This window comes from Scophthalmus maximus, chromosome 20 (genome assembly GCF_022379125.1).
Source record: "Scophthalmus maximus strain ysfricsl-2021 chromosome 20, ASM2237912v1, whole genome shotgun sequence".
NCBI lineage: Eukaryota > Metazoa > Chordata > Actinopteri > Pleuronectiformes > Scophthalmidae > Scophthalmus > Scophthalmus maximus.
Window position 1 is genome coordinate 4,480,212 of NC_061534.1, and position 26,026 is coordinate 4,506,237.

A 26,026-nucleotide genomic window follows, 5' to 3' on the forward strand; every position below is an offset into this window, starting at 1 on the left:
ATAGCAGACCGACATGTGTGTAGTTACTTATGTAGTTAGTCATACGGTTTTTAAATAATAATCCACTGAAATGCTTTAATGCGCATGTTGATTTGAGTCAGATGAGGCGCGCGTGCGCGCGGTTGGACTCCTGTCTCGTGAGTCGAATACACATTTGAACAGTCAGTTATCTAATGATATTTTTACACAGAAACACATTTAAACTACAAATACGTTTTTCCACACACACCGGTTTCAAAGTGTAAATTCAGTTTCTCTCCTTTCCAGGTGAAGCTGATCACCTGCCACAAGATTAGCCCTCAGGGTTTTACAACATTCAATAAATATGGCAATGTATGTTCAATAAATTATCCATACATTATTGATGATGATGCAAATGTGCAAAATGCTCTGCAAGTCTTGCCAATAAAGTGCAAAATATTGCTTGCAAAGTGCAAAGTGTCGTTCTTAATTTGTTAAAGGTGAAATTAATACAAACGCAAATGTGCTCGAATACTGTTAAGTGCTAAAATAAAAATAATTCTACTTCTCCAGGATCTGCCTTAGTCCCAGAAGTTATTGAATCAATCAATTAAGATCAGTCAGATTTTATTCATATCGCACTTTTTCATGCAGGAAAAAGCACAAAGTGCTTCACATACAAAAAAATGCAACACACAAACAAAAGATACCGCTCTCCCTCCGATTGATACGCAGATATTTACTCATGATCAAAACCTACAATGCAAGGCTTTAAAGAGCAAAAAATTTAATAAAACAACAAATAAATTTATATAGATGCACAGATGTATACATAAGAGAGGATCAAATTATCAATTTGTGTCAGGATTAATAAAATATATTAAAATAAATATAAGGTGAGTAAATTCAATAAAAAGTCGTAAGATTAAGTAAGATTAAGCCTGTTTAAATATATAAATAAAATAAAAACAGTAAAAAAAAAAGGTTAAAGAAGATGTAAGATTCAATTAAAGTCTTGATTAAAATGGTAAAGGTCTTGAGCTTGCTTTTAAAAATGGTAAATACATGTTCAGCTTCAATATTACCCTGTCATATTAATGACAAGTAATCTCTTGAACTAAGACAAGGTTTATTTGGCTCAATAAAATCCTAATATGAATTAGAATAAAGGAGTTGATCATGTAAATCCTCAGTGTGAGCATCATGCGCACGCGCCACACACGGTGTGTGTGTGTGTGTGTGTGTGTGTGTGTGTGTGTGTAACGTACCTGACCGCCCACAGATCACAACCTTCACGTCGGCCCCTGATTGGCCTGCGGCCGTTTACCTGTTACCTGTGTGTTTTACTGCCCCCGTCTCACCATCCAGGTCCAAAGATCGCTCTGCCGCCACTTGTTTGCTCAAGCCCTGAGCTGTTAGGTGCTCTGTGGGGGGGGGGATCCCTGCTTCTCTTCTTCCTGCACGAACCTGAAACCTCTGCTGTGAAAGCGGCTCTTTCACCACTTCACCTGGGGGGCTGTCTTTCATCCAACCCTGTGCGAACCCCCCCTCTCCCCCTGTCTGGGTCGAGCTTGGTGCCCGGGGCGTCCTGACAGAGAACAGACGAGCGCCCCTGGATTTAACTTTTATCTGTGGCGGAGGCCAAGGGAAGACTGACATCCGCAGCATTTTTGTTTTGTTTTGTTTGTCCTTATGTGTGAGCAGGACACAAGAGAGCACATCATTTGTTTGAGGTATGTGGCTGATTTTCTCTGGGGGGGGGGGGGATTGGAGGCCTGGTCAGAAAGCAGCTTGTGTTCTTCCGAGCCCTGTGAAAAATACATGAGAAATACATAACTAATCAAAGTTCAGGGCCTGGTGGCTCAGGGACGTGTGACTTGGATCGATTGAGTCGGGACAGTATAGAACAATAACAGAATGAGGGCGTGAGACATGATTCGACCAAGCCCTTCTAGTTTGCAGCCGACTGTTTCCTGATCTGTGTGCTAGAAACAAATCAGGGTGTTGATGAGCCGCAAAAAATGTCTTTTGTCTTCAAATTAATTTCCTTCCTTTCTACGTGGGGAACATGCTGTTCGTAGTGTCCAGGGGAAATGAGCAGTTGTGTTTATTTGCTGTTCATTTAGGGCACAGATCAATCATTGATTTCTGCTTGTTTCATGTTTCTTCCTGTTTCATTTTGGTTTCCCGTCTGCCGGGACCAAGATGTGAGAAGAAACAACAACAAACACAAATCTGAAAACATAGACTTGATTTATTTTTTAAAATGTTTATGAATTATTTCCTTAAATGTGTATCCCAGTGAGTCTCGGTGTCGGTGATCGAATCATACACCCTTGGTCGTGTCATATCATTTCATATCATAACCATCTTGTGGTTATTGATTATTCCTGCCATAAACTTTAACTCTGGTACAAAGGGTTGTGAAGGGAGTGGCGAGGCGTCTTTACAGCACAGGTCAAGTCTTTTGTGAGCGATATTGCCCGTCGTGTGCCATGTCGTCATGTTTCCCTCCCAATGTTTGCAGCAAAGTGTTCACATTTCTGAGGTTTTGACTCCATCTGAGCGAGGACCAGATTTGAGACACGGATTAGATGATTCCATCAGTAGAAAAATAAGTCGTAAGTTGTAGCCCAGGTGTCTTGACTATGACACTCATTTCTCTGACCAGCAGAATAGATGGAAGCACATTAATATAAATGTATATACGCATCTGAATCGATATTATATCTACACAGATTTCAAACCACACCTTTAAATCACCTTCTATGCATTTACATTTTGAGAAACTACAAATAAGTGACCTCCTGCCTCACTAACTGCGGTTGGTGCACGCACGCACACACACACACACACACACACACACACACACACACACACACACGCGCGTGTGCTCTTCCTCCTCCAGCTGTGAGATGTGCAACGTCTGAGCTCAAGATGGGATCGGCGGTGTCAAACGTTTCCCAGCTGTGTGGGGCCGAGTCAACGCCAGGTGAGATCCGATGCTTGTGCTTTACATCAAATGTTGACAGCTGACTGCGTCTCAACTGAACTGAGTATTTTCCTCTTTTCAGTCTTGTCTTGCATCACCTTCATCCCTTCATCATTTTTGCCTTTTGTTCCCTTTTTTTCCGCGCAGAGGAGGAGAGAAACCTGCGAGCTAACGACAGACCCTCCAACCGGTCGTACCAATATGCCGTGAGTGTAGAAAGTAAACTGTCCGTCTTCTGGCCCGAGGGGGCGGAAAGGGAGCCCGGGGGCAGAGTTCCAATTCTCGAATGAATTTAATGTATTATCAAAGTGCACACGCATAAATTATAGTCAAACTATAGGTGCAAGCCAATCACAGGTGCATCAGGCACACACACATTTACACCTTCTAGTCTTCAACCAAACCAAAATTAGATTATCGTGTTCTGTCCTTAGAAAAATCTAGAAGTCCGGTTCATGTTTCTCAAGTCCTCTTCTCCTCTTGTCAGAACAACGCCATCAAGACCTCCAAATACAACCTCCTCACCTTCCTGCCACTCAACCTCTTTGAGCAGTTCAGGAGACTCGCCAACGCCTACTTCCTCTTCCTGCTCTTCCTTCAGGTGCGTGGGACCGCAGCGGCCGACCGAAGGCTGCACGCGCAACCGTCAATCTGAAAATGGTCCTTTTTAAAGTGTGTGTGTGTGTGTGTGTGTGTGTGCAGCTCATCCCTCAAGTCTCCTCTCTCTCCTGGTTCACCACGGCCGTGCCTCTGCTCCTGGTTCTGTCCATATCGGCGGTGAAGGACGCCAGCGACGACATAGTAAGCTTCTTGTTCACTGGGCGGCAAATAATGACAAGCGATGAAGTGACCAGGACGGCAAATCTGAAACTAAAATCTGCGACAAACTGCGACAACATTGTTTTTCTCTCGTGTCAACTGAGCAGAACAGACACAGAAGCGACAATCAGGTGAACAACCGGCGGGTGGACGTCCTCGTCGACGGAGAGTGAGTGAAATCTTACGCCACACACGTACTCCATTTGCAAATTATACATTATATAAGTACACATATACGCCGCTGTGAAGGTTCCGTGAGATTGGTTGTGTTCTGCTGAGAGTCCGTGGTGTGTGTGTGTGTGGGGGGGGTTTTCCTGGCAGACTGAGAAGTGAAAAATGGATGAACGTTCAGGTCGGAGACATTATCAGACTGGAGAACAATCAGTTCGTCACGGTGAGTATCAGCGATGCACGGTGAAGATGGAATCTTCTTTGTATTTCTTATTCATAGACATGTGGTCTTTCTGCATCTGTATTTCTGCTCCACATCAGGCCGACCTCCTGCTGCTGTCCAGCAGTGAGCCGCTCAACCTGGTGTATGTGGAAACAGCAGAGTTGGACGGGTGAGTGTTCAGCGTATTTGTGGTTCTCTGTTGGTTCTCTGTTGGGCCGCATCCCACCAACGTCACGTTTCCTCCTCCCCCCCCCCCTCCAGGGAAACCAACCTGAAGGTGAAACAGGCCCTGACTGTGACCGGAGAGATGGGCGACGGCATCGACGAGCTGGCTGGCTTCAACGGTGAGAGGGAGAAATTTAAGAGCCAAGTTTCATGTACAGTACATTAAAAAACAACAGCATAGACTCATGAAGCAATAGGAAACATCCCAATAGTAATATAGTATGAAAGATGACCAAGATATTACCTTTTAAAAATACGAAACTACTAATACTTTAAAAAAAAAAAGCCCATTCATGCCAGTGAAGAAATAATGCATTCTAATTAAAAATTATGAGATAAAAAGTCCAAAATGTGAGATAAAAAATAATGATATAAGTTAGTAAGTCAAAAATAATAAGATATTCAGAAAGATTAAGAGGTACAGAAGTCGAAATTATGAGATAAAAAAATAAATTCTATATTTTTAGACGTCAACATTATGAGAAAGTAAGTCATAATTATTAGGTAAAAACCCATAATTATAAAAAGTAAGTCATAATTATGAACACATTTTTCAAAACAACATCAAGAAATAAGCAGAATATTTTCCCTTCTTATTTAAGATTCATATCTGTAGTTCACCTCTGAGCCACACGAGGTACCATGTTCACATTCATACACGGTTTCTCATATAATAATCCATGATTCACTAGCCAGCCACAGGAAAGCCACAGGATTCTTGGAACATTAAATAAGGCCCAGATAAAGACAAGACTACAGCTGAAGTGCCCTACATGCACCATCACCTGGACATTTACACAATTTGATGTCTATAAATCCCCATATATTTCCACCCCTAAGCCGTTTCCCCCCATCTGTCCCTCAGGCGAAGTGCGATGCGAGCCCCCCAACAACCGCCTGGACAAGTTCAAAGGGACCCTGACTCTGCACGGGCAGACCTACGCCCTGGACAACGACAAGGTGCTGCTCAGAGGATGCACCCTGCGGAACACCGAGTGGTGCTTCGGTCTGGTGATCTTCGGAGGTAAAACTCTCATCACATTGACTCCTAGCGCGAAATCGAATTGTAAAATTCAATCAAAATCCTATGTAAGTAACCTACAGTGAACATTGGATGTCAATCACAGTTTTTAGGCTCATTTCCCTCAGACACAGTCTCCGCAGATGCTGAAAAACTTTCCCCGTCAGTGACCCTGAATCTTTTTCCCAGGTCCCGACACCAAGCTGATGCAGAACAGTGGAAAGACGACGTTCAAGCGGACGAGCATCGACCACCTGATGAACGTCCTGGTGCTGTGTGTGAGTGCAACGTCCGGACGCACCGCGCCGATTTTTTCGGTAGAACGTGTTTTTGTCTGACGTCTTTTGATCCTGCCAGATCTTTGGTTTCCTGGCGTTCATGTGCACCGTCCTGGCCATCGGCAACGCGATCTGGGAGGTGAGGGAGGGCTCGCTGTTCACGGCCTTCCTGCCCCGGGAGCCGGGGGTCGACGCCGCGCTCTCCTCCTTCCTCACCTTCTGGTCCTACGTCATCGTGCTCAACACGGTGGTGCCCATCTCCCTCTACGTCAGGTATGTTCTCGCAAAAAAAACAGAAAGGTGACAGGGTCATCGAGAGGCACACAGAAATCGAATTCTCCACGCGTCCCTTCACGTCTCTCACATTCTGACCCTGGTGTGCTGGTGATATCCCAGCGTGGAGATCATCCGCCTGGGCAACAGCTTCTACATCGACTGGGACAGGAAGATGTACTACCCCAAGAGCGACACCCCGGCGCAGGCGAGGACCACCACGCTCAACGAGGAGCTCGGCCAGATCAAGTACATCTTCAGCGACAAGACGGGCACCCTGACGCAGAACGTCATGACCTTCAACAAGTGCTCCATCAACGGCAAATGTTATGGTGAGCGTGAGAGCCTGCGGGCTTGAGCGGACGCGCCAACGCGGGCTGGGTGACTCATTTCAGAACGTGTGTTTTCATTCAGGGGAGCTGTTTGACTTCGCCGGACAAAGGGTGGAAATAACGGAGGTGAGGGCAGGCTACCGATGCCTACTTTTGGGAAGAGTGTGCAACGTGTGTGCTGTGCCCGACACTTTCGTTTGCTCCTGCAGAAGACGGAGAGGCTGGACTTCACCTGGAACAAGCTGGCCGACCCAAAGTTCATCTTCCACGACCACAGTCTGCAGGAGACGGTGAGGGAGGGGAACCTGCAGGCTCAGGCCTTCTTCCGCCTGCTGGCCCTGTGCCACACCGTCATGCCGGAGGAAAAGAAGGAGGGTGAGCAGCCTCCTCTAGTGGACATCTTTATTACTACATGTATTGCTACAGCCATAATACACCATTTATTGTGTCCTATCTCTGATGACGAAATAGGTTGAGCAGTTCTCAAAATGTCTGTGACACAGTGGACAGACGTCTAACTTTATCCTCTCGATCCAAACACCCCTTCTTCTTCTCTTCTTCTTCTTCTTCTTCTGCGGGGGCAGGGGAGCTCTACTACCAGGCCCAGTCTCCCGACGAAGGCGCCCTGGTGACCGCGGCGAGAAACTTCGGCTTCGTGTTCCGCTCGCGCACGCCGGAGAGCATCACGGTCGTGGAGATGGGCCGGCGGGTCACGTACGAACTCCTGGCCGTCCTCGACTTCAACAACGTGCGCAAGAGGATGTCGGTCATAGGTGAGGAGGAGGCGGCGACGCGATCCTTTCCCTTGGAAATCTCTGTCAAGCCAAGTTCACGTTGCACCTTCCCACCTCGTGCAGTCTGTTAGTCCAACCGACCCTTCACTCTGATTTTTCCAGTGCGTAGCCCGGACGGCCAGCTGACCCTGTTCTGCAAGGGAGCCGACACCATCGTCTACGAGCGGCTGCACAAGTCCTGTGACAGACTGAAGGAAGTCACCACCGGACACCTGAACGTGAGCGGCGCCGACGCGATGTGTGAACCTCCTGCCGATGTCGGGATTTTACGTTTTTTTAAGTAACCCGCTTCAAAAACTGTCCAGGAGTACGCGGGCGACGGCCTCCGCACGCTGGTCCTGGCCTACAAGGACTTGGACGAGGGCTACATGGACGAGTGGAGGAGGCGCCACCACGAGGCCAGCACCGCCATGGACGGACGAGAGGAGAGACTCGACGAGCTTTACGAGGAGATAGAGAAAGACCTCCTGGTGAGTGCACCCGCTGGTTAACCTCTGGGATGGTCGCTGGTTTGGTTCCCTTTTGAAGTCTTTTTTCACATCGCCACCCTTCCCTCCGTGGGTCGCAGTTGTTGGGGGCGACAGCGGTGGAGGACAAGCTGCAGGACGGAGTCCCGCAGACCATCGAGCAGCTGACCAAGGCTGACATCAAAATCTGGGTGTTGACCGGAGACAAACAAGGTTGGTGTGGCAATGGATGGAAGAATGTGAAATACACTCTCCCTGTTCAGATAAACTGCATTGGCGTGACTGTGGATCTTTGGTTTGTTCGGAAACGCAGAGACGGCGGAGAACATCGGCTACTCCTGCAACATGCTGAGGGAGGAGATGAAGGAGATTTTCGTCGTGGCGGCTAACACGGCCGAGGGGGTCAAAGAGGAGCTGCAGTGAGTCAGACCCAAATACAAATGACCGTCACGTGCAGATCATAAGGTTTTATTTGGTGCATAATCTTTGCAAAGTCAACATTGACCTTGTACGACCTTGCTGAACTGACTGCTGCTGTCAGATTTCATCACCTGCAGGAAGCGTAGTGTGAGCTGCCTCAGTGAAGGAGGCATATTGCCTTTTTAAAGGCCACTGACACTAGAAACTGCTGATAAAGGTTTAAAAAAAAACTCTGACATGGTCATCTCTCTGTTTCCCCTTTTTCAGGAACGCAAGAAGGAAAATGTGTCCCGAGGGAGCGGAGGAGCCGTCCATGGTCCAGGCCCGAGCCGGCCTGTTTTGGATTCATAAATCAGAGACTGTGCTGGACGAGAAGGTGGACGGAGATTATGGCCTCATTATTAATGGACACAGCCTGGTAAGAAGGTCACTCGGCTATTTCCAGTAGCTGCTGGATCCATAGGAAGTGTGCCGTGTTTTGTGAGCACTGATGGATATCCCAGTATGCCAGTATTTCAATTTAAATGAAAAATCTTTAGGCCACCAAAAAAAGGAAAGGAATGACACGTGGAGGGGAATTTCGTAACGCCCCGTTCCCTTCTGGTCCTCAGGCCTTCGCGCTGGAGAAGGACCTGCGCCTGGAGCTGCTGCGGACGGCGTGCATGTGTCAGACGGTGATCTGCTGCAGGGTCACCCCGCTGCAGAAGGCCCAGGTGGTCCAGCTGGTCAAGAAGTACAAGCAGGCCATCACGCTGGCCATCGGCGACGGGGCCAACGACGTCAGCATGATCAAGGGTGAGAGCAGAGCTGGAGGTGTAGTAGCCACCGCTCATTGTGTGATTTGCATTTCACACGTGCCTTTCTCCGTCCCTCAGCCGCGCATATCGGTGTGGGCATCAGCGGGCAGGAGGGCATGCAGGCCGTCCTCTCCAGCGACTTCTCCTTTGCCCAGTTCCGCTACCTCCAGCGCCTCCTCCTGGTGCACGGCCGCTGGTCCTACCTGCGCATGTGCAAGTTCCTGCGGTACTTCTTCTACAAGAACTTCACCTTCACCTTTGTGCATTTCTGGTACGCCTTCTTCTGCGGCTTCTCCGCGCAGGTGAGGGACTCGTTTTTGGGGGGAATAACACTACATCATATAAGTATATAGGGATTTAATGTTTTTTTTCTTCTAAATAGCAATTCATTCTCCACGGATGTTGTCTTTGTTTCGTAGACTGTGTACGACGAGTGGTTCATCACCATGTACAACCTGGTGTACACGGCTCTTCCCGTCCTCGGCATGAGCCTCTTTGACCAGGTGAGCACAGAGTGGAATTATGCATCCAATACTTTTTTTGGTTTAGTGTCAAATATTCAGTACCTGCGTCCGCCGCGTTTCTGCAGGACGTGAACGACCGCTGGAGCTTCCAGTATCCGCAGCTCTACTCTCCGGGCCAGCTCAACCTCTACTTCAGCAAGAAGGCCTTCGTGCGCTGCATGATGCACAGCTGCTACAGCTCGCTCGTCCTCTTCTTCATCCCGTGGGCCGCCATCTACGACACGGTGCGGGACGACGGCAAGGACGTCGCCGACTATCAGTCCTTCGCCCTGCTGGCGCAGACGTGTCTGCTGGTCGTGGTGAACATACAGGTGAGGGGCGCACGGCTCCCGTCGTCTTCTGGACCAGGGCATTTAAGTCTAGGGATGAGCACGAAACGGTTATTTTATACGCGAATTTCTTTTTCAGCTGTGTCTGGACACCCACTACTGGACCGCGGTGAACCAGTTCTTCATGTGGGGCAGCCTGGCCGTCTACTTCGCCATCACATTCACCATTTACAGCAACGGCATGTTCTTCATATTCACCTCCTCTTTCCCCTTCGTCGGTGAGTATTATTCATTCTGTTGTGCCCTCTTCTCCACTGTGTGTGATTCTGACTGCTGACATGCAGATGGTTTTTTTTTGGGGGGGGGGGTCCAGGCACCGCGAGAAACTCTCTGAACCAGCCCAACGTGTGGCTGACCATATTCCTGACGTCCCTCCTCTGTATCCTGCCTGTGGTGGCTTTCCGCTTCATCCTCATCCAGCTTCGGCCGACCATCAATGACAAGGTGAGGGGACACGTGACACGGACAGTAACACCGTCATGTCTTTTATACATAATACATAATCACCAATTTGACCTATCGATATATTGAATAAACTTGAGGGATATGATTCAAGCAACACTGATTATATCAACCTCCATTTTTATTTACAGTTAAATATAAAACTTTTTGAAACACAGTGAGCCTGTAATTAACAGCCACTGTCTGTGATCTGAATGGGTTTTTTTATATATTTTTTATATTTCAAATTCTCGTTATAACCGGCGTCCTTAATGTACTCTAAATATCTAATGCCATTTTCAAGATGAGTCTTCTTAGAATTTCAGGCTTCACCATCAAGCGTCACATTTTATTTTGTTTTCTTACTTTGTTTGAAGTCGCAAAATGTATTGATGTGTGTCATACATGATGATTTAATAATTCTACGGTTATGATTTGACATAAAAATATACATAGCTCAGGCTATACAGTACAAATGGAATTCAGGAGTTTGCATTTAGTGTGATGTGCTTGAATCTGTCATTAGGACAATATTGAAATAATAATAGAAACGATTGGGGTAGAAGGAAGCAAAATGAATAAGTAGGAATAAATTGCTCCGAGTGAGCAAATGTCTCCACATTGAGAAGTCTACATGAAAAGACTGAGACATGTGCCTGTCTTTTCCCCTTCTAGGTGCGGCACAAGGTGCAAAAGGAGGCGTTGCCCGCTCCGACGCCCCGCCGCCCGCCCGCCAGGCGCATCAGCACCCGCCGCTCGGGCTACGCCTTCTCCCACTCCCAGGGCTACGGCGACCTGGTGACCTCTCGCCGGTTCCTGCTGAAGCGACCCCTGAGGAGTCGACCGGTCCTGTTCACCCAGACGGACTCTCCTCTGGCGCAGAATCAGCCCCAGCACTACCGCACCATCACGGAGGAGCCGGAGGAGTCGCGGAGCCCTTAGGCCCGGAGGTACGCAGGGGGACTCTGCAGGGAGGGAGTGCATGGCACCAACTTACAAAAGCTTTTATTTTGAAGGCTCACACTCATGAGAGGATGCACAGGGTAACGTTCACCACCTGGGATTGTCAAACTTTGACACCATGAGTCTGACTTTATTGCAAGATTTTTTTATAATGGGTGTTTTTTTTATCATTGAGATGTTTGAAGCACACACACAGAAGAAGAACCTGTCATTCACTGTACCGACCACTACTGTTGTCCATTTCTAAAGTAGAGAATTGCTTTTGATGCAAAATCAAGTGGTGATACGTTAAGATGTTCACTGTAATGATTTCCCATCTCAAACATCATTTTGTACTGGCACTGAAACAAACAGTAAGTGAGTACAGTAAAAAAAAATACTCATATTAAGCTTTGGGGCTCAGACAGAAACACTGTATGCAGATTGTATTTTTAATGGGTTTGAATTGTAATAAGATTAACATTGTGTCCTGCATCAATTCTCACAACATCTATTGAGATTTTTTAAGAGATTATTTGGCGTTTTTAAGAGTTGCCTCTGGCCGATCTGGAGAGAAGCCGGCTCATCACAGTGCCTGCAACATGAAGTTGCCTTTTGTGCCTTTTAATTAAAATTTTATTCTAATTTCCTCAAGTGTTAACACTCAGGGCGTCATTGTGAGAGAGGAGAACGCGGCGGTTTTCCGTTTCAGTCGAAATCTATTAACCTATTTTTCTTGTCGTTTACATAATTATTTACTTTACGTATTTTTTTTCTGTTTTGCTATTGTCATGCTCCGTGTTTTTAATCTGTTTTGATATTCAGACCTTCGTGGAGGTAACACTTTGTGCGGTACCATTCAATCACAGTGTTGTTAAAGCAAAGCCAGGGGTCAGTGTTGCCTTTGTAACTGTATTTCTTTCCAGAGCCAGAATATTAAAGGTAAAGTAATAGGGTTGAACTAGGGGCAGGTCATGGTCCAGTAGGTTTCAGTCCTACCTTATATGTTGCCTCTGTGACCTTCATTTTCATCATGATAAAAATGAACCATGACAAAAGGCCACAGTGAGATTTGTTTGTTGGCCGACAGAAGTTTTGACTGAATTGTTAAATTTTTTTACTCATTGGTGAATAAAACAAATAACACGGTTGACTTGTGTAGCCATTTATTCCTTTGTTTTTGAAATACATAAAAAATGGCATCTATATTTTTTTTGTTGCTACATTTGGACCGTTTATTTTTAATTTCGAAAGAGGCCTCTTTCATTCACTGGATGATGATCGTGATGATATCAGATGCAAGTACTAATGGGAAGTGGAGTTTTCAATTGTGGTTTCCAGAGTCCACATACATGAAAATATCCAACAATGCAACATATCATGAAGAACTGGGGATGCATCAATACATGAAGCAAGGAAAATTGAAATACACATCATCTCACCCAGAGATATTGGCAGATTGTTATGATCCATACGGCACAAACCTGCGCACACTGTATCACGGGGCAATGTCATAATCTGTACGAGGGACGAAAATAACTGTGACTGTTGTAAATATTTGATAACCTGACCTCGTCTAGGAGGCTTCCACCCAAACGTCTTCCAGATTTTGTGTGCATAATGTATGCGGCGGCGGCGTGTACATCTGCACACACACACACACACACACACACACACACACACACACACACACACACACACACACACACACACACTTACTGCTCTCAGCCCACAACCGCAGTGTCCTCTGGGACAGTGAGCGGTGACGTCACCGGCGGAGGAGGGCTGTCCCCGCGTGGCGTGGATCCAGCGGAGCGTTCAGTTTCCTTTTCTCATACACAGGGAACAGCTTGGTTTTACGTTTACAGTTCATGGATTTTTGTGCAGAAACGTGTACTATGAGTGAGACTGTGAATTTTCACACACAAACAATAATCAAAAAGGTTAAGAGCAGGTTTGCAGATGACGACCCAGTAGGATCAAATTCCTGGGGAAAAAAATTCTATAGATTATAATAAAATGTGGCTTGTTAAAAATCGAAAACGATAAAACATAACACTCGGCTATTAGAGCTTCCTTCCCCTCCAGTTTAACCCACGCTCATTGGTCCTCCCCCTTTACGGCCAAAGCAGCAGAGTCAGCAGACCCCCCCCCCCCCCCCCCCCCCCCCCCGTCTCCAGTGAAGGTCACCGCATGATCCCACGATGTGGAACGAGGAACGAGGACTGACACGCTGCATAAATAGCCTGGTGTGACACACCCCATAACCACAATCATGACACGGTGTGCGCATACTGTTACCTTGGACTTGAGTGTAACACGTTTTACAATTTGGCATAATTTTTGGGCCCATATATCAATGGGGGGAAAAAACAAACATATTTACAACAAGGAGCAGTGATGGAACATGGGGAAAAACAAAATCCGTAATACACATCTGCCAATAATAACCAGCGTTTAAAATGTATAAGAGATGGTTCCCTGCCAATGTCTGACACAGGAATTAGAGGGAATCAGGAAAGGGACCCAACGTTTACAGCTACATCTTTGTACGCTCTGACGTCATCGTACAATCCTCCTAGGCCAGAGTTCAAGTGGAAAGCAGTCGCTCGGGGTGAATGGTTGGCTTCTGTAAGAGGAGACGGCAGAACTGAGCCTCGAGTGGGAGAGAATTTCACACTCGGGCGTTCGAGCCGGGACGGAGGATCCCTCGTGTGGTCTCAGTCGAGCCAGGCAACAGTCTGCTGCTGTCCAGTGGAGAAAAGTCCCCTCAAAAATGTCTGAACCCGTGGGATGGAACAAATTGCCAAAAACCAAATCGCCCACCGAAATCAAAAAGAACATTTTGGTTTGAACCCACACCACCGCTTTTTCTTCAACTTGCAAAAACTGATATTCTTTGGGGGGGGGGGGGTGTGGCCTAAATGTGAACACACCAGCAAATATCTCATCGATTTCTCTGTCGACATGGAAAACAGTAGCTTCTTTTATATATACTGTATACAGCAGATATGGAGCAACATTATCATTATGTCGTAGTCATGTTTCTTCCCCATCTGGCAAATGTGAATTTGATTTTTAATCTCTTTTAGTGCTTTGTGGTCTCCAACAACTGACTATTTTCTGTTATTTTTTTTAATTTTCTTTGCTGATGTCGCCTGCTAAAAACGATGACAGTGGTGAGAGGGAGGCGAAACGGTGAAACTTTATATGAGCGCTGCAAAGCAGGTTAATCTTTTTCTTTTTTATAGGAGCCACTTCTGTCACATTGTCGCATGATATACTGTCATCACAAACATATATTGAATCATTCGACTTCATATCTCCCATGGCACAGTGTGTGGTGAACATCGCAACCCCTGTAGGAACTTCGGACTTCACAGTCTTTGATGGACAACCCAAAGAAATGTGTCAAAGGCCGCAACACAAAGCGATACAGATTTACTTTGGAGTGTTGTAAGAATTTCATAGAAGGCAGTGATCTAACCTGCCCACAAGAAACATCAACAACAGGAAGAAGAAAAAATCGAATCCTCATACTAAATTCATCTGGTGGAGCTGAAAATCTGCAGACTATTTCCCACCCGCAGCTCCTGATCAGCTGGCGACGACTCACACGAGGCACATAATCATTTTTAGGGTGTCGATGGGAGGACTTTGTTCGCTCTGAACAAACAGTGTGTGTGTGTGTGTGTGTGTGTGTGTGTGTGTGTGTGTGTGTGTGTCGAGAGACAGACGGAGAGAGCAGCCGTTTCCACATTAGAACCTCTGACCTCAGCGTTAAGACTTTGGCCTTAACAGAGATCAAACCTCTCCAACTGTGGCTCAACTGTTCAGATGGTTTGTATGTGAGTGTGAGACGGGGAGAGACGTACAAAGAGGGATGCACAAGTGGACCGCGAGTGGTGTCAGTTGTAAATCATGTGTGTGTCTAAATAAAGGATTTACCTTCAACCTTAGAAAGAGCACACAGACACACACACACTCACACACATACACACACACACATACACACTCCCGGCAGCCACATTAACAGAGCGAGGGAAGTGTGTGTGTGCCGCATTTGCACATCCTCAAAACCAACACGCATGACCCAGGAGATAGCTTTAGTTAGTCCAGTGTGTTTTCAGCGCAAACACGAGCCTCGATGTGACCTCGTGTTTCGTGGTGTTTGGCGCCTGGTGCACTGGGGGCAAACAGGCCAAACGCTCCCGGAACTTGTGTTTTGAAATAGGAAATAAACCTACACCAGAAATCAGGTGATCCAGAGATGGAACACTTCTACTGACCCCATTTGAAGTGGGTCAATTGAGTTCCCCGTGGACTTTGTTTGTCTCTGGGGTGCATTTAGTTGATCCCGCTGAAGGTTCAGGGCCTCGATATTCAAGGGGCTTGTGTAAGTGTTAGTCACTTTGGATGGAGGAGGGGGGCGGGGGTCTTCCAAATGTGGAGCGGGGATCCCATTTCACAGACATATACATTTACATGAAGGTGGCACACCGTGACAGGTCAGCATGGGAAGTATAGTAGTTGCTGCCTATATATTAATTTATATTTTGAATATTTACACCATTGTGGCCATTGCTGTCTTTTACTTCATCATGTAAAAGCCTTCTTGTTCATGCATAATGATCTGTTTGTCTTTGTTTCCATCACTGAACTTTTCTATTAGCTTGAACCTTTGATTTACAGATAGAGAGCAACAACAACAAAAAATCCCATAATGCATCTGCCCCTCTCCCCTCCTAGTATTGCTTATGTTTTGGTTCTTTCCTCAGATATCACCTCACAATATCTGCAGAGCGGATGAATAATTTACAGGACTTGCATTTGTGCATGCGTGTGAGAGTGCGAGTCCTCTCTTCACAATCCACAGAGCGCCTGCGGACTGCAAGACTAGAGCAGCACTTTCTTTTTTCAGATGCATGCCGAGTCATCTTCAGCACGTACTGTATACTGGGATGGGTGGAGCTGACAAGCTGGCATGAAAATATGGCCAGTTGGCCTCAAAACGAGGTGTTGGCGTTTGGTTTGAGACGCAGAAATTTAGACAGCGACGGCACAACGGCTTGTGTTCATGTTGGTGCTCGGTCGAAAAAATTAAATGAATGGTCAAAGTAATTGTTAAATCACATAACTGGAATAAAAATGTAGCATTTTATGTATTTCCTCGTGGAAAAAAAATCCAAATCTTTTTGGGTTAATTGATAAAATCCCCAAATCAGATTTTTCAGTAAATTAATCTGTTCAGTAAAAGATATTCCCAACAATGACAGACTTGCAAGATTTGTTTATTTTGGTAACCAACTCCATCTCAGTAACATTCAAGAACAGTATTATATTCAGATCATTGCATATTAAGATACTCTTGATACGATTTGCGATGTAGAGTTGACACCGTTTTAATAACTCAGAAATTATGAAGAACTGCAAATTTGCAGTGAAACCAAGAACACATACAGTAGTGGCACAGAAAATACACAGTTTTGATGCATCACAGCACGTGAACGGAACAATCGTGTTTAAAAAGGCACATTAATAGAACGATAATGGCACAATCCTGCATGCACACAAGATAAAAGCAGCGTCAAAGTTACAACTATGTCACAGTTTAGTGGTTAACTCATTAGAATACCTGATATTACACCAGACAAACATTGTACAGAAACAATTATTGCTTTGATTATTGCTGTAGTAAAATTGAAATATTCATTCATTCATTCATTCATCGTCTACCGCTTTATCCATTTAAGGGTCGCGGGGGGTCGCTGGAGCCAATCCCAGCTAACATTGGGCGAGAGGCGGGGTACACCCTGGACAGGTCGCCAGCCTATCGCAGGGCCACATACAGACACGGACAATCATTCACTCTCACATTCACACCTACGGTCAATTTAGAGTCTCCATTGAACCTAACCCCATTCTGCATGTCTTTGGTGTGTGGGAAGAAGCCGGAGAACCCAGAGAGAACCCACGCATACACGGGGAGAACATGCAAACTCCACACAGAAAGGCCCTGGTTGAACCGGGATTCGAACCCAGAACCTTCTTGCTGTGAGGCGAAGGTGCTAACCACTACACCACCGTGCAGCCTAAAAGTGAAATATGTGCAATTTTATTATAATAGATTGTTGGGGGCTATTCAAGCAGCATATGGACAGTATAACTTTTTTTAAATATAGTTTCCATTCATAAAAAAAATTGACAGCTGGCGTAATCAAAAATTTTGCCAGAGGAAAAAGAGGATGCCTTGTATGTAATGCGTCTGTCACATAATATGCAATATTTAAAGTTCTCTCAAAGATCACTGGCTGTTGGAGGGCATTCGATTAATGATTTATATCCGTAGTTATGGAAATTTGCAATTTGTCAAAAAACATCTGGCATCTTGGTTTAAACTGGGCTAAATGTGGCTGAAGATAAAGTTTTATCAGTGTGAAACTAGCCATGTGCATGCTCAAACAGCAAACGTTGATTTCGTAACGGATTATTTCGTGGATTTGTCCCAAGGAGCCGACATCTTTGGATCGCTTGTTTCATGCAACCAACCCTCAGTAATATAAAATAGAGAAATGCGAAAATGTTCACATTTCAGGGGCTGAAAACTATACATTTTTGTAATATTCGCAAAATTGTTGTTGGTCAATTTTCTGTTGTAATACAAAAGACCCCCCCAACAATCAAATTTCGTCCAGCTTGAACATAGACCTGAAGACATCATTTGCATCTGGTGATGGGATTTACCAATACATTTTTTCTCCTACAGTAATCCCCACCACTTGTGCACGGTCAGGTCGTCTCCGCAGCCCGTATCGAGGAGGCGGTTTCCGCACTCCTCCCAGCGACACACCTCGCCCTTTTCCGCCAGCACGAACTTCCACTCCACGTGGCTCTCCGCGGGCAGGCTGACCGCCGCGGCCCAGTGCCCGTCCTTGGCCCTCTCCAGCGGGACGAAATCCCTCCAGTTGCCCAGCTCCCGCTGGTTTCCCGTGACGGCCACCGTCTGGTACGGCGAGCGGGTGAGATAGTGGATGCGGAAGGTCACGTTGACGCTCTGGGGCATGGGCTGGACGGCCACGACCTTCTTGTTGTTGTTCTCGGCGTTTCCCTCGACGACGGGGAGAGCGCCCGTTTGCTCGACTTCGGTGGGAGGTGCGGCATCTGCATCTGCGAGAGCGGAGCTGTGCTGGCAACCTCCGGTGGGAAGCTGGTCGGTTTGCGCGAGGTCTTGGGACACAGATGGGACAGAGAGGTTCATCCAGGGAAGGACTTGGTAGTTATCCGTGATCCATTCGTTATTGTCCATGGTCGCTTCCATGATGCTGATTTCAGTCCTTTCGTAGTCCTCCTCTTTCTCCTTCCCTGCTTCCGTTGCCGTTTTCTTTGCGATTCTCACCCCCGCGACCTCCACGACCTCAACAGCAGCCGTCACGTCCGCGCGGTCGTTCGGCTCGTCGGTTGAGCCCGTCGCATTCGCTGAGATCTGCGCCATAAGCCGCTCCAGGGCTCTGTGGTAGCCGTCCTCGATCTCGTGGCCAAACGCGTCCTCGTTGGCTGCGAACGAGTCACACTTGGCGCCGCCTGTGTGCTCGCCGTGGGGTTGCTGGCACGGACGCGGTGGGTAAGGCCCAAACAGCCAACCTGCTGTGTTTTCATGAATGACAGGTGCGGCCACATCATCGGCAAAGAGGCCATTTTGAGCCTCGGCCCTTTCTTCCCAGTGAGGATCCCAATCCTGCATCGCGTCTGCGACGTTCTCGCCAAACTCGCTGCCAGCGCGTGGCAAATCAGGACTGACGGCCATGCTCGAAATCCCGCTCTCTCTCCCGACACCAGGAGACGGCGCGGTGTCCCCGACGTTATCCCTCGGCTCGCTTCGCTCGAAAGACGGCAAGTGAATTGGCCACGCGGGAGGGTTGAGGTACTGAGCGACGGAAGGAGAACCGCCGACGGGGAATTCGGAAAAATCTCCATTGTTCTGCATTTGGTCACTTTGTGGGTCTTGGGAGAAAGGGTGAGATATTTCCTCAGGCGTTACAGGCGTGGCATTGCACTTATTTTGGTCTTGGCGGATGGATGGTAAGTGAGGACAAGACTCTTCTTCACTTATTGCAGAAGCACTCATAGTTTCAGTCGTATCAGGACCGGCACCATTAATACATTCGTCCGAGGCTTCGTTATCTGTTGTTTGCATCCTCTGTTGGTCTTTGGCCCAAGACAACCCATGGGGATGAGTTCTTTTTTCAGCCATCATGGGGGGGTTAACGTCCTCAGCCTCACGTGGAGCAGCGGCGACGCTGGTTTCGTCAACAGCTTCGCGATTAACCACTTGTTGGTCTTCGCAGCGAGGCGGCAAATGAGGGTCAACGCTTTCTTCAGCCAACGCAGCAGTTGCGTCAACTTCACTCCTTTCGTACTGATGTTCTCTCCTGACAGACGGCAGGTCAGCAAGATCGGTGTCTCCATCAAATTCTTCTACCCTCTGTTCACCTTGTGGTCGTCGACAATCCAACGACAAGTCGGGGAAATCCACAATGTCTGAGATGTGGGCCGTCGTATCGGCGTGGATACCGGACAGATCGCCCTCGTGATTCTCGACCGACTCGAGAGTCGGGCTGAGCACCGCGCTGGAAACGTCGCGTCGGTCACCACAGGCGACGTAGCCATCGCGAGTGGGCACTTTCTCTCGATCGGCCACGGCGGGGAGCACAGCGTCCTCTCGATCGCGCGCCAGACCATTCACGTCGGCTTGTTCCATCTGGAGTTGTTGCTCGTCACACTGTGGTGGGCGGCTGTCAACTTCATCGGCCTTAAGAGCACGGTCCTCATCTATACGTTCTTCGGCTAGACCGCCGTTGTCATCCAAAGCGCTACCCCGAATCGGTGGCGTCGCCCGGTCTGTCACGTAATCACACTGGTCCAAGTTTGGTTCTTGTTCAGAATTCGAAGGACGGGTCTCATCGCGTTGCGGAACCAGCTGTTGGACTACACACTCCTCTTCGGCACCCTTACCCTCGTTCTTCATCTCTTCTTCTGGAGAGAAGTGATCGCTAAAACGATCTCTGTCGTCAATACAATCCAGACGGGAACTCTCTTCCTCAAAGTCCTCATCTTCGGCATAACGGACACAACTGACGGGTACACTTTCGATATGGTTGACAGGCTCTTCCGCGGCGGACTCCATTTTGTTTGTCCCTGGTGTGGCGTCGTTATCCTGTCGTCCGTCACCAACGACATTGTCACTCATACGAGGGGTCTGGTCGAAGCACACTCGATTGTTTGAAGCACGCGGAAAATGTTCCTCTTCTTGTCCGGTCTGCTGATCTGAAACATCCTCGTCTGTGGCCACATCTTCCTGGTCGTCAGCTTTAAATGCCTGAAAGGAGCGGAAGAAGAACAAGATAATACCATTTAATAAGATGAAGTACACAAAGGTATTGTACTCAAAAAACTGCCTGCAGTTGACATCCAAGCCCAAAGAGACTATATTACTTACCTTCCTAAATTGCCCTTTCAGTCTTTACTCTATCGAAAGTCCGACTTTAATTTTTCTTTAGCTTGCACAAACTTGCTGCTCACCTCGTCCTCGTCCTCGTAGCCCTCGTCGTCGATGAACCCAGGCTCCTTCGAGCAGCCGTCGTTACCGCGCACCTCTGTATCCATCGAATCCCCGTCAGCGTCGTCTCTCTCAGATCCCTTGTAAGAGTCCTGCACAACTGCCGCAGCGCCTTTGCCGTCCGAAGCGATGCGCTCGCTGTCCGGCATTTGGACGTCGCTCTTAGGAGGAGAAGAATGACGAGGAGGTTTCTTCTCAGCAGCAGCGCGGCGATGCCGGATTTTTACATTGCGTCGAAATAGATCGTCATCGTCCCGGACATCTGACGCACCTCCATAACTCACATCTAGTAAAAGACACAAAAAAAACGCACTCTTACTTGACACTGATACTATCAACTACTACAGCATTCTGAGTTTCCATTACAATATATTTCTAGATCATATTCTTTTTTTCATTTGAAATCTGAGTTATAATTTGATAGGGTGTGTATCTTCTCTGGTTAACGGAGGACAAACCAGGTGAGCTTTTTTCAAGTGTTTGTCTTTATCCACCTTTGCACCTTTGGAAAAATAACAGAGCAGCAGAAAGTTTGGCAGTGATTTGTTGTTTGTGCCTCGTCTATTCATTTTTATCTCCCCGTGTCTATATCTGATACCAGACTATCTCTGTGTTGCCACATGCCAACTTTTGAAGTTTATTATGGGGGGGGGGGGGGGGGGGTTGATGGATCATTTGCACCGAGTTATATATGGAAATGTATCTGTTTTGTTTATAGAAATAAATCACATGTCGACAATAGATCTGCGTAACTCATAATACAGGAAAAAGACCCCCTGTTAACTATCATTACAATTATTACATACAGCTGATTGTTTATTCATTTATAAAAGTTTACTTATTCACGACAATGCATCCCATGTTAGGATCTCATCATGTTGAGTTCATAAAATCTTAATCTGGAAAGACACAAATAACTCCAACTGTCTGCCTGCCTGAATGTATAAAGCTCATTAATTCTTTAAATGTGGAAATACTCAGGCAAAGTACAAGTGGCTCAGATAAGTAGCCTATACAGGCATTACCGGAGTACATCTGTACTTGCACTGTGCAATATTGTCTTGCATATGTGCATAATAACAATATATGGAAATCCAATCTCTACCATCATTTTGTGGACTGGGATAATGTATGTTATACGCCTATTTGAAGTAGAATGAGGTCATCTTTTTAACTGTGGTTTTCCAGTATGTATATGTGTTATCACCTATACAGTACCACTGTACCCAGGATAGATATATAAAACATTATTTGCAGAACCCTGTTTATTGCTGTCTTTATTATAGGCCCTGTTTCCTATATGGGCTACTTCATCTGTCTATAGGATGTCGCTCAGCAGCGAGCAGGGTTTGGATATTAAATATGAATTGCAGGTTAATATTCCAATAGTGGCACCTGGAACATGCATCAGCCTCCTTTCCTTTTTTCTTTTTTACCTGTTGACTCCGCGGGGGAGCTGCGCAATCCCCCCGCGCTCGGCCGCTCCGCTCCCGGCCGGCTCGCCACGCACGCGTCTGCGTCTCTCTCCTCTCCGGGGCTCTCGCTGTCCCCGGCGGCGGCGGCGGCGGCGGCGGCCGCGTCGTCCGTGGCCTTCCTCCTCCGCTTGCCCCGCACGCTCCGGTAGATGATGAGGCCCGCCAGCACGGACATCACCGCGACGACGGCCAGCGCCACGGCGGGACCGTGGCGGCCGATCATGCAGAAGAGCGACGCCAGGTCCATGCGCCTCTCCAGACCCACGCCGTTGCCGTTCTTCAGCGGCATCGTCGCGGAGCAGAGAAGCCCCTCAGTGATTGTATCGTGTGTGTGTGTGTGTGTGTGTGTGTGTGTAAGTGCGCACCAAGGCCCGGGATGCAGAGCGCAGCCGACGACTCCTCTCTCTCTCCTCCACGCTTCCCCGAGTGACCTCTTGTTGCTGCAGGGCTGCACGCGGCCGCAGGTGCGGGCTGCTCATTGGCTGACGGGGGGTCACGGGGGGGGGGGGGGAACCCAGCGTTCATTCATAAAAAGAAGGGGGGGTGTTCCTCCCTGCGACCAATCCCACACCGATGCAGCTATTTGGGGAATAAATCAACGTGTTGCATCCCGCTGATAGGATTCACACGCAACACAAGACAATTACTGTATGTTCACTGTCTTTGTACGTGCACGAGAAGAAATGATGGATTTAGGTGAAACAATAGAACCACTGCAGGGAACACTTATGAAAACAGCTCACAATCTGTTCAGCAGACTGGAAATTCAATCACTATATCAATCAATCCTTCAATTGATTATATATATATATATATATATATATATATATATATATATATATATATATAATCAGAAAACTGTACTCTACTGATCATACAGAAGTTAGAAGTTATTATTATTGTACAAGAGAAAAAAACGCATAACGACATTTGAGGTGCTACTTCTGAAAACAATGCAAATTTTTAATGTTGTAAATATATATCAATATATCATTATGTATGAAATGGTAGAGTTTAGAAGAAGAAACTGTTCAACTTTGACGCTCCTGTGATCGCCCACCAGAGGGCAGTAAAGTCTCTGCAGAGGCACCGTGAGCTGGAGATGTCAATGGAAGAATCTGGTAAAATCTGCAGAGCTGTGCAACAGCGCCCCCCGATGGAAAACCGGGGGTAACGACTGGAAAGTTCCTGAAGACTCTGCAGCTCCTTCAATGAAGAGTATAAAAGCTGTGTCAGTCCCACTGCTGAGACAGTAAGCAAACACACAAAGAATCACACGACAAGAGGACGCAACTCTAAACGCACTCTGAAGATGCCCTGCTCTCAAGGATTCCAGTCGGCCCTCGGTCCAGTCGTGGACTTCTACTGGCCTGTACGCAGCCTGTGGCCAGAGGTCAAACCTCTGCTCTGCCAGCAGCATCTACTGCAGAGAAACCTACAGGAGCTGCACGGCCGTCTGGAGCTGATGGACAAACTTCAACAGCACATCCTGCAGCCAGTCTCCTTCCAGCTGGAGAAAGAGGGGGGGCACTTCGGCCTGACCCTGGACACTCGAGGCTTTTCCCCAGAGGAGCTGTGCGTCAGGCAGGTGGGCCGGAAGCTGAGGGTCAGCGGGAAGACGGAGAAGAAGCAGGTCGACGACGGCGACGGGAAAGGCTCCTGCTCGTACAGACTGCAGGAGTTCAGACAGGAGTTTGATCTGCCCGAGGGGCTGAACCCCGAGGCCGTCACCTGCCGCCTGGCTCCAGACGGGAAGCTCCACATCCAGGCCGCCAGAGCTCCGCGTGCCGAGGAGGCCGAGAGAGAGCTGACTGTCGAGAGGAGCACGGAGGAGAAAACCCAGCAGAGTGTGTGTTCACACACATCAGAATACGGCAGTACTGAGACAGACGACAGAACCTGAACACATGGACTGATCCCGATAAAAAAATCTACAGTAAATGTAAAATGATATATAACTTTGAATAGTTAATAATTGACCACATGAATGAATGAATGTATTAAAAATGTTCTCATATTATTCAAATCTGTGGCCTATAATTTTTGAAGACCTTTAGTGGCAGCTATGCCTCAGCCTCATGACATCAGAGATTCTGCAACAAGAGAAAAGATTGCATCAACTTTACAATATCTTTATATCACCATTTTTGATTTTGAGATCATTTGCATTTCATTCACAGTAACATTTTTGGTAAATGAAACGTTCTTCAGAAGAAAAAGCAAGAGTGTTGAGGAGACAGTGAAGAGAGTGCAGTAGCCCGTGAACAACCACTAGGTGTCACATTGAGCTCTTGAATGAGCACCCTCCCCCTGTAGCTGCTATTCTTCATGGTTTTGAGAGTTTGGAGAAAGAGAAGATAGTTTTAGCTTGGGTGTTATGATGAGTTAAGACTACGAGCTGTTTCCAGTGATGATGATGGGGCTGTCAAATATAAAACATTTGTGTGATACTACAAGCAAGACGAGGTCATGATATGTGATGATATGGAGAAAAGTTCTTACTTAACCTGTGTGCTTGTTTTGTTTTTTTAAAGTGCGGAGGTTATAATTTGGACTTTAAACATGAGCAAATACCAATACTAATAATCATAAAGAGTTTTGTGGCATCACTGAAACACGTATCACCTGGGTAGCAGGTGTGTTCAAGTGCAATACGGTACTGCGAGAGGTGACGTTCTAATTTTCAAAGTCTGCATGAAACATTTTCAAAGTTTTAAAAGCTTCCAAAAATCTATCACTTGGTTGAATTGCATATTTAGAAACAAGTCCACTCCCCCTGGGACCCAACTCACAGTCACAGAGAAACAATAGTCTATATAACATTGTACAATGGAGCATCATCATTAATGACCTTGCCCACCCATTTTTTTTCCCCCCCGACACGTTAACGTCAGGCCTTTACCACGGGTGCCAGGTCTCTCCCTGTCTCCCGTCTGGGCTTTTCTTTCCCAAGAATAGACGGATTGTCCTGCGAACGTGGCAACACGGGGGCGGAGGAGGAGGAGAGAAACCTACTTGTTGGGGGGGACTCACTCTGCTTTTGTTTTATGTCTATTTGTGGAGTTGCTCTTTGGGGTTTTTTTCAGGGCAGTGCTGACAGAAGGCTGATTCACCGGCTCTTTAAATATCAGAGGGCGCTGCTGTCCCGATCTCCACTTCGTTCCCCTGTTTCTCCTCCTATGTGCCGGGGAAATCTTGCCTCCCATCTCCTCTAGTCAGCTTCACCTTCTCCTCATCCTATTAAGTCTCCTCTCCTCTCCATCCTCCTTAGGCTGGGCGTTGCCATGACATCCCCCTTTTTCACTCAGTATCCTTTACTTTCATCTCCCCTCGCTTCACCTGTAAGATGCAGAGCTTCATTTTTTTTTAACGCCGGCAACACATGGGAACATTTACCGACTCTTTTCTTTCTTCTTCTTTTTCTCCAGGCCCATTTCCGACCCCATCCCACCCCCTCTTCCTCCTATCATCCCTCTCCTCTTTTTAAATTTTTTTTTAACTGAAACCCTCCCTGTCTACTCCCTCCCACGATCACATTCGCCCGAACCACATTTCACCGCTGCTAACGCTTCCACATATTTCGCCATCGTCTCCGACACTTTAACTGGCTCTCAATCAACAGGGTGTGTTTGAAGAAGACAGCTTTTATTGCCATCATTCATGAGTCAGTCTCGTGTGTGTGTGTGTGTGTCTGTGTTTGCTGCGGTAAAAGTGATGGTGAAAAGTTGCCATAAAGCACAAATGCCATATGGCTCCTTATTAAATAAAGTGGGAAGTGATTCAACAAATAAAATCTGCATTCCGCTCTTAAAAGTTTCGGCTCATCAAACCCTCTTTTTTTTTTTATTGTTTTGCTTAGGAATTACACAACTTTGCGAAAGGTTGTCCAACTGATGTTTGTTCAGCGTCTGCGCCCTTTGGGAGTA

The 26,026-nt window shown here is 47.0% G+C and overlaps 3 protein-coding genes across 3 annotated transcripts; 2 read left to right on the forward strand and 1 right to left on the reverse strand.

The window, feature by feature from the left end:
- Positions 1 to 1,346: 1,346 nt before the first annotated feature.
- On the forward strand, positions 1,347 to 12,160 carry atp8b5b (ATPase phospholipid transporting 8B5b). The gene is made up of 28 exons (XM_035608240.2): positions 1,347 to 1,694; positions 2,870 to 2,953; positions 3,101 to 3,159; positions 3,441 to 3,554; positions 3,656 to 3,754; positions 3,880 to 3,941; positions 4,094 to 4,166; positions 4,265 to 4,335; positions 4,428 to 4,510; positions 5,257 to 5,415; positions 5,602 to 5,690; positions 5,770 to 5,963; positions 6,087 to 6,295; positions 6,378 to 6,421; positions 6,505 to 6,670; positions 6,880 to 7,068; positions 7,192 to 7,307; positions 7,395 to 7,559; positions 7,658 to 7,769; positions 7,870 to 7,975; positions 8,244 to 8,394; positions 8,588 to 8,771; positions 8,852 to 9,075; positions 9,193 to 9,276; positions 9,363 to 9,608; positions 9,706 to 9,844; positions 9,940 to 10,070; positions 10,743 to 12,160. The coding sequence occupies exons 2-28, from the start codon at positions 2,899 to 2,901 to the stop codon at positions 11,007 to 11,009; spliced, it is 3,591 nt and encodes a 1,196-aa protein (XP_035464133.2). The 5' UTR covers positions 1,347 to 1,694; positions 2,870 to 2,898; the 3' UTR covers positions 11,010 to 12,160.
- A 4,948-nt stretch (positions 12,161 to 17,108) lies between these two features.
- Positions 17,109 to 22,538, reverse strand: stbd1 (starch binding domain 1). Its single transcript, XM_035609156.2, has 3 exons — positions 22,062 to 22,538; positions 20,589 to 20,911; positions 17,109 to 20,385 (listed from the first exon to the last, which is right to left on the reverse strand). Exons 1-3 carry the CDS (start codon positions 22,387 to 22,389, stop codon positions 17,770 to 17,772), a joined length of 3,267 nt encoding a protein of 1,088 aa, XP_035465049.2. The 5' UTR covers positions 22,390 to 22,538; the 3' UTR covers positions 17,109 to 17,769.
- Positions 22,539 to 23,349: 811 nt separating this feature from the next.
- On the forward strand, positions 23,350 to 24,120 carry LOC118285038 (heat shock protein 30-like). Its single transcript, XM_035608337.2, has one exon. The coding sequence runs from the start codon at positions 23,413 to 23,415 to the stop codon at positions 24,001 to 24,003; it is 591 nt and encodes a 196-aa protein (XP_035464230.2). The 5' UTR covers positions 23,350 to 23,412; the 3' UTR covers positions 24,004 to 24,120.
- Positions 24,121 to 26,026: the final 1,906 nt, after the last annotated feature.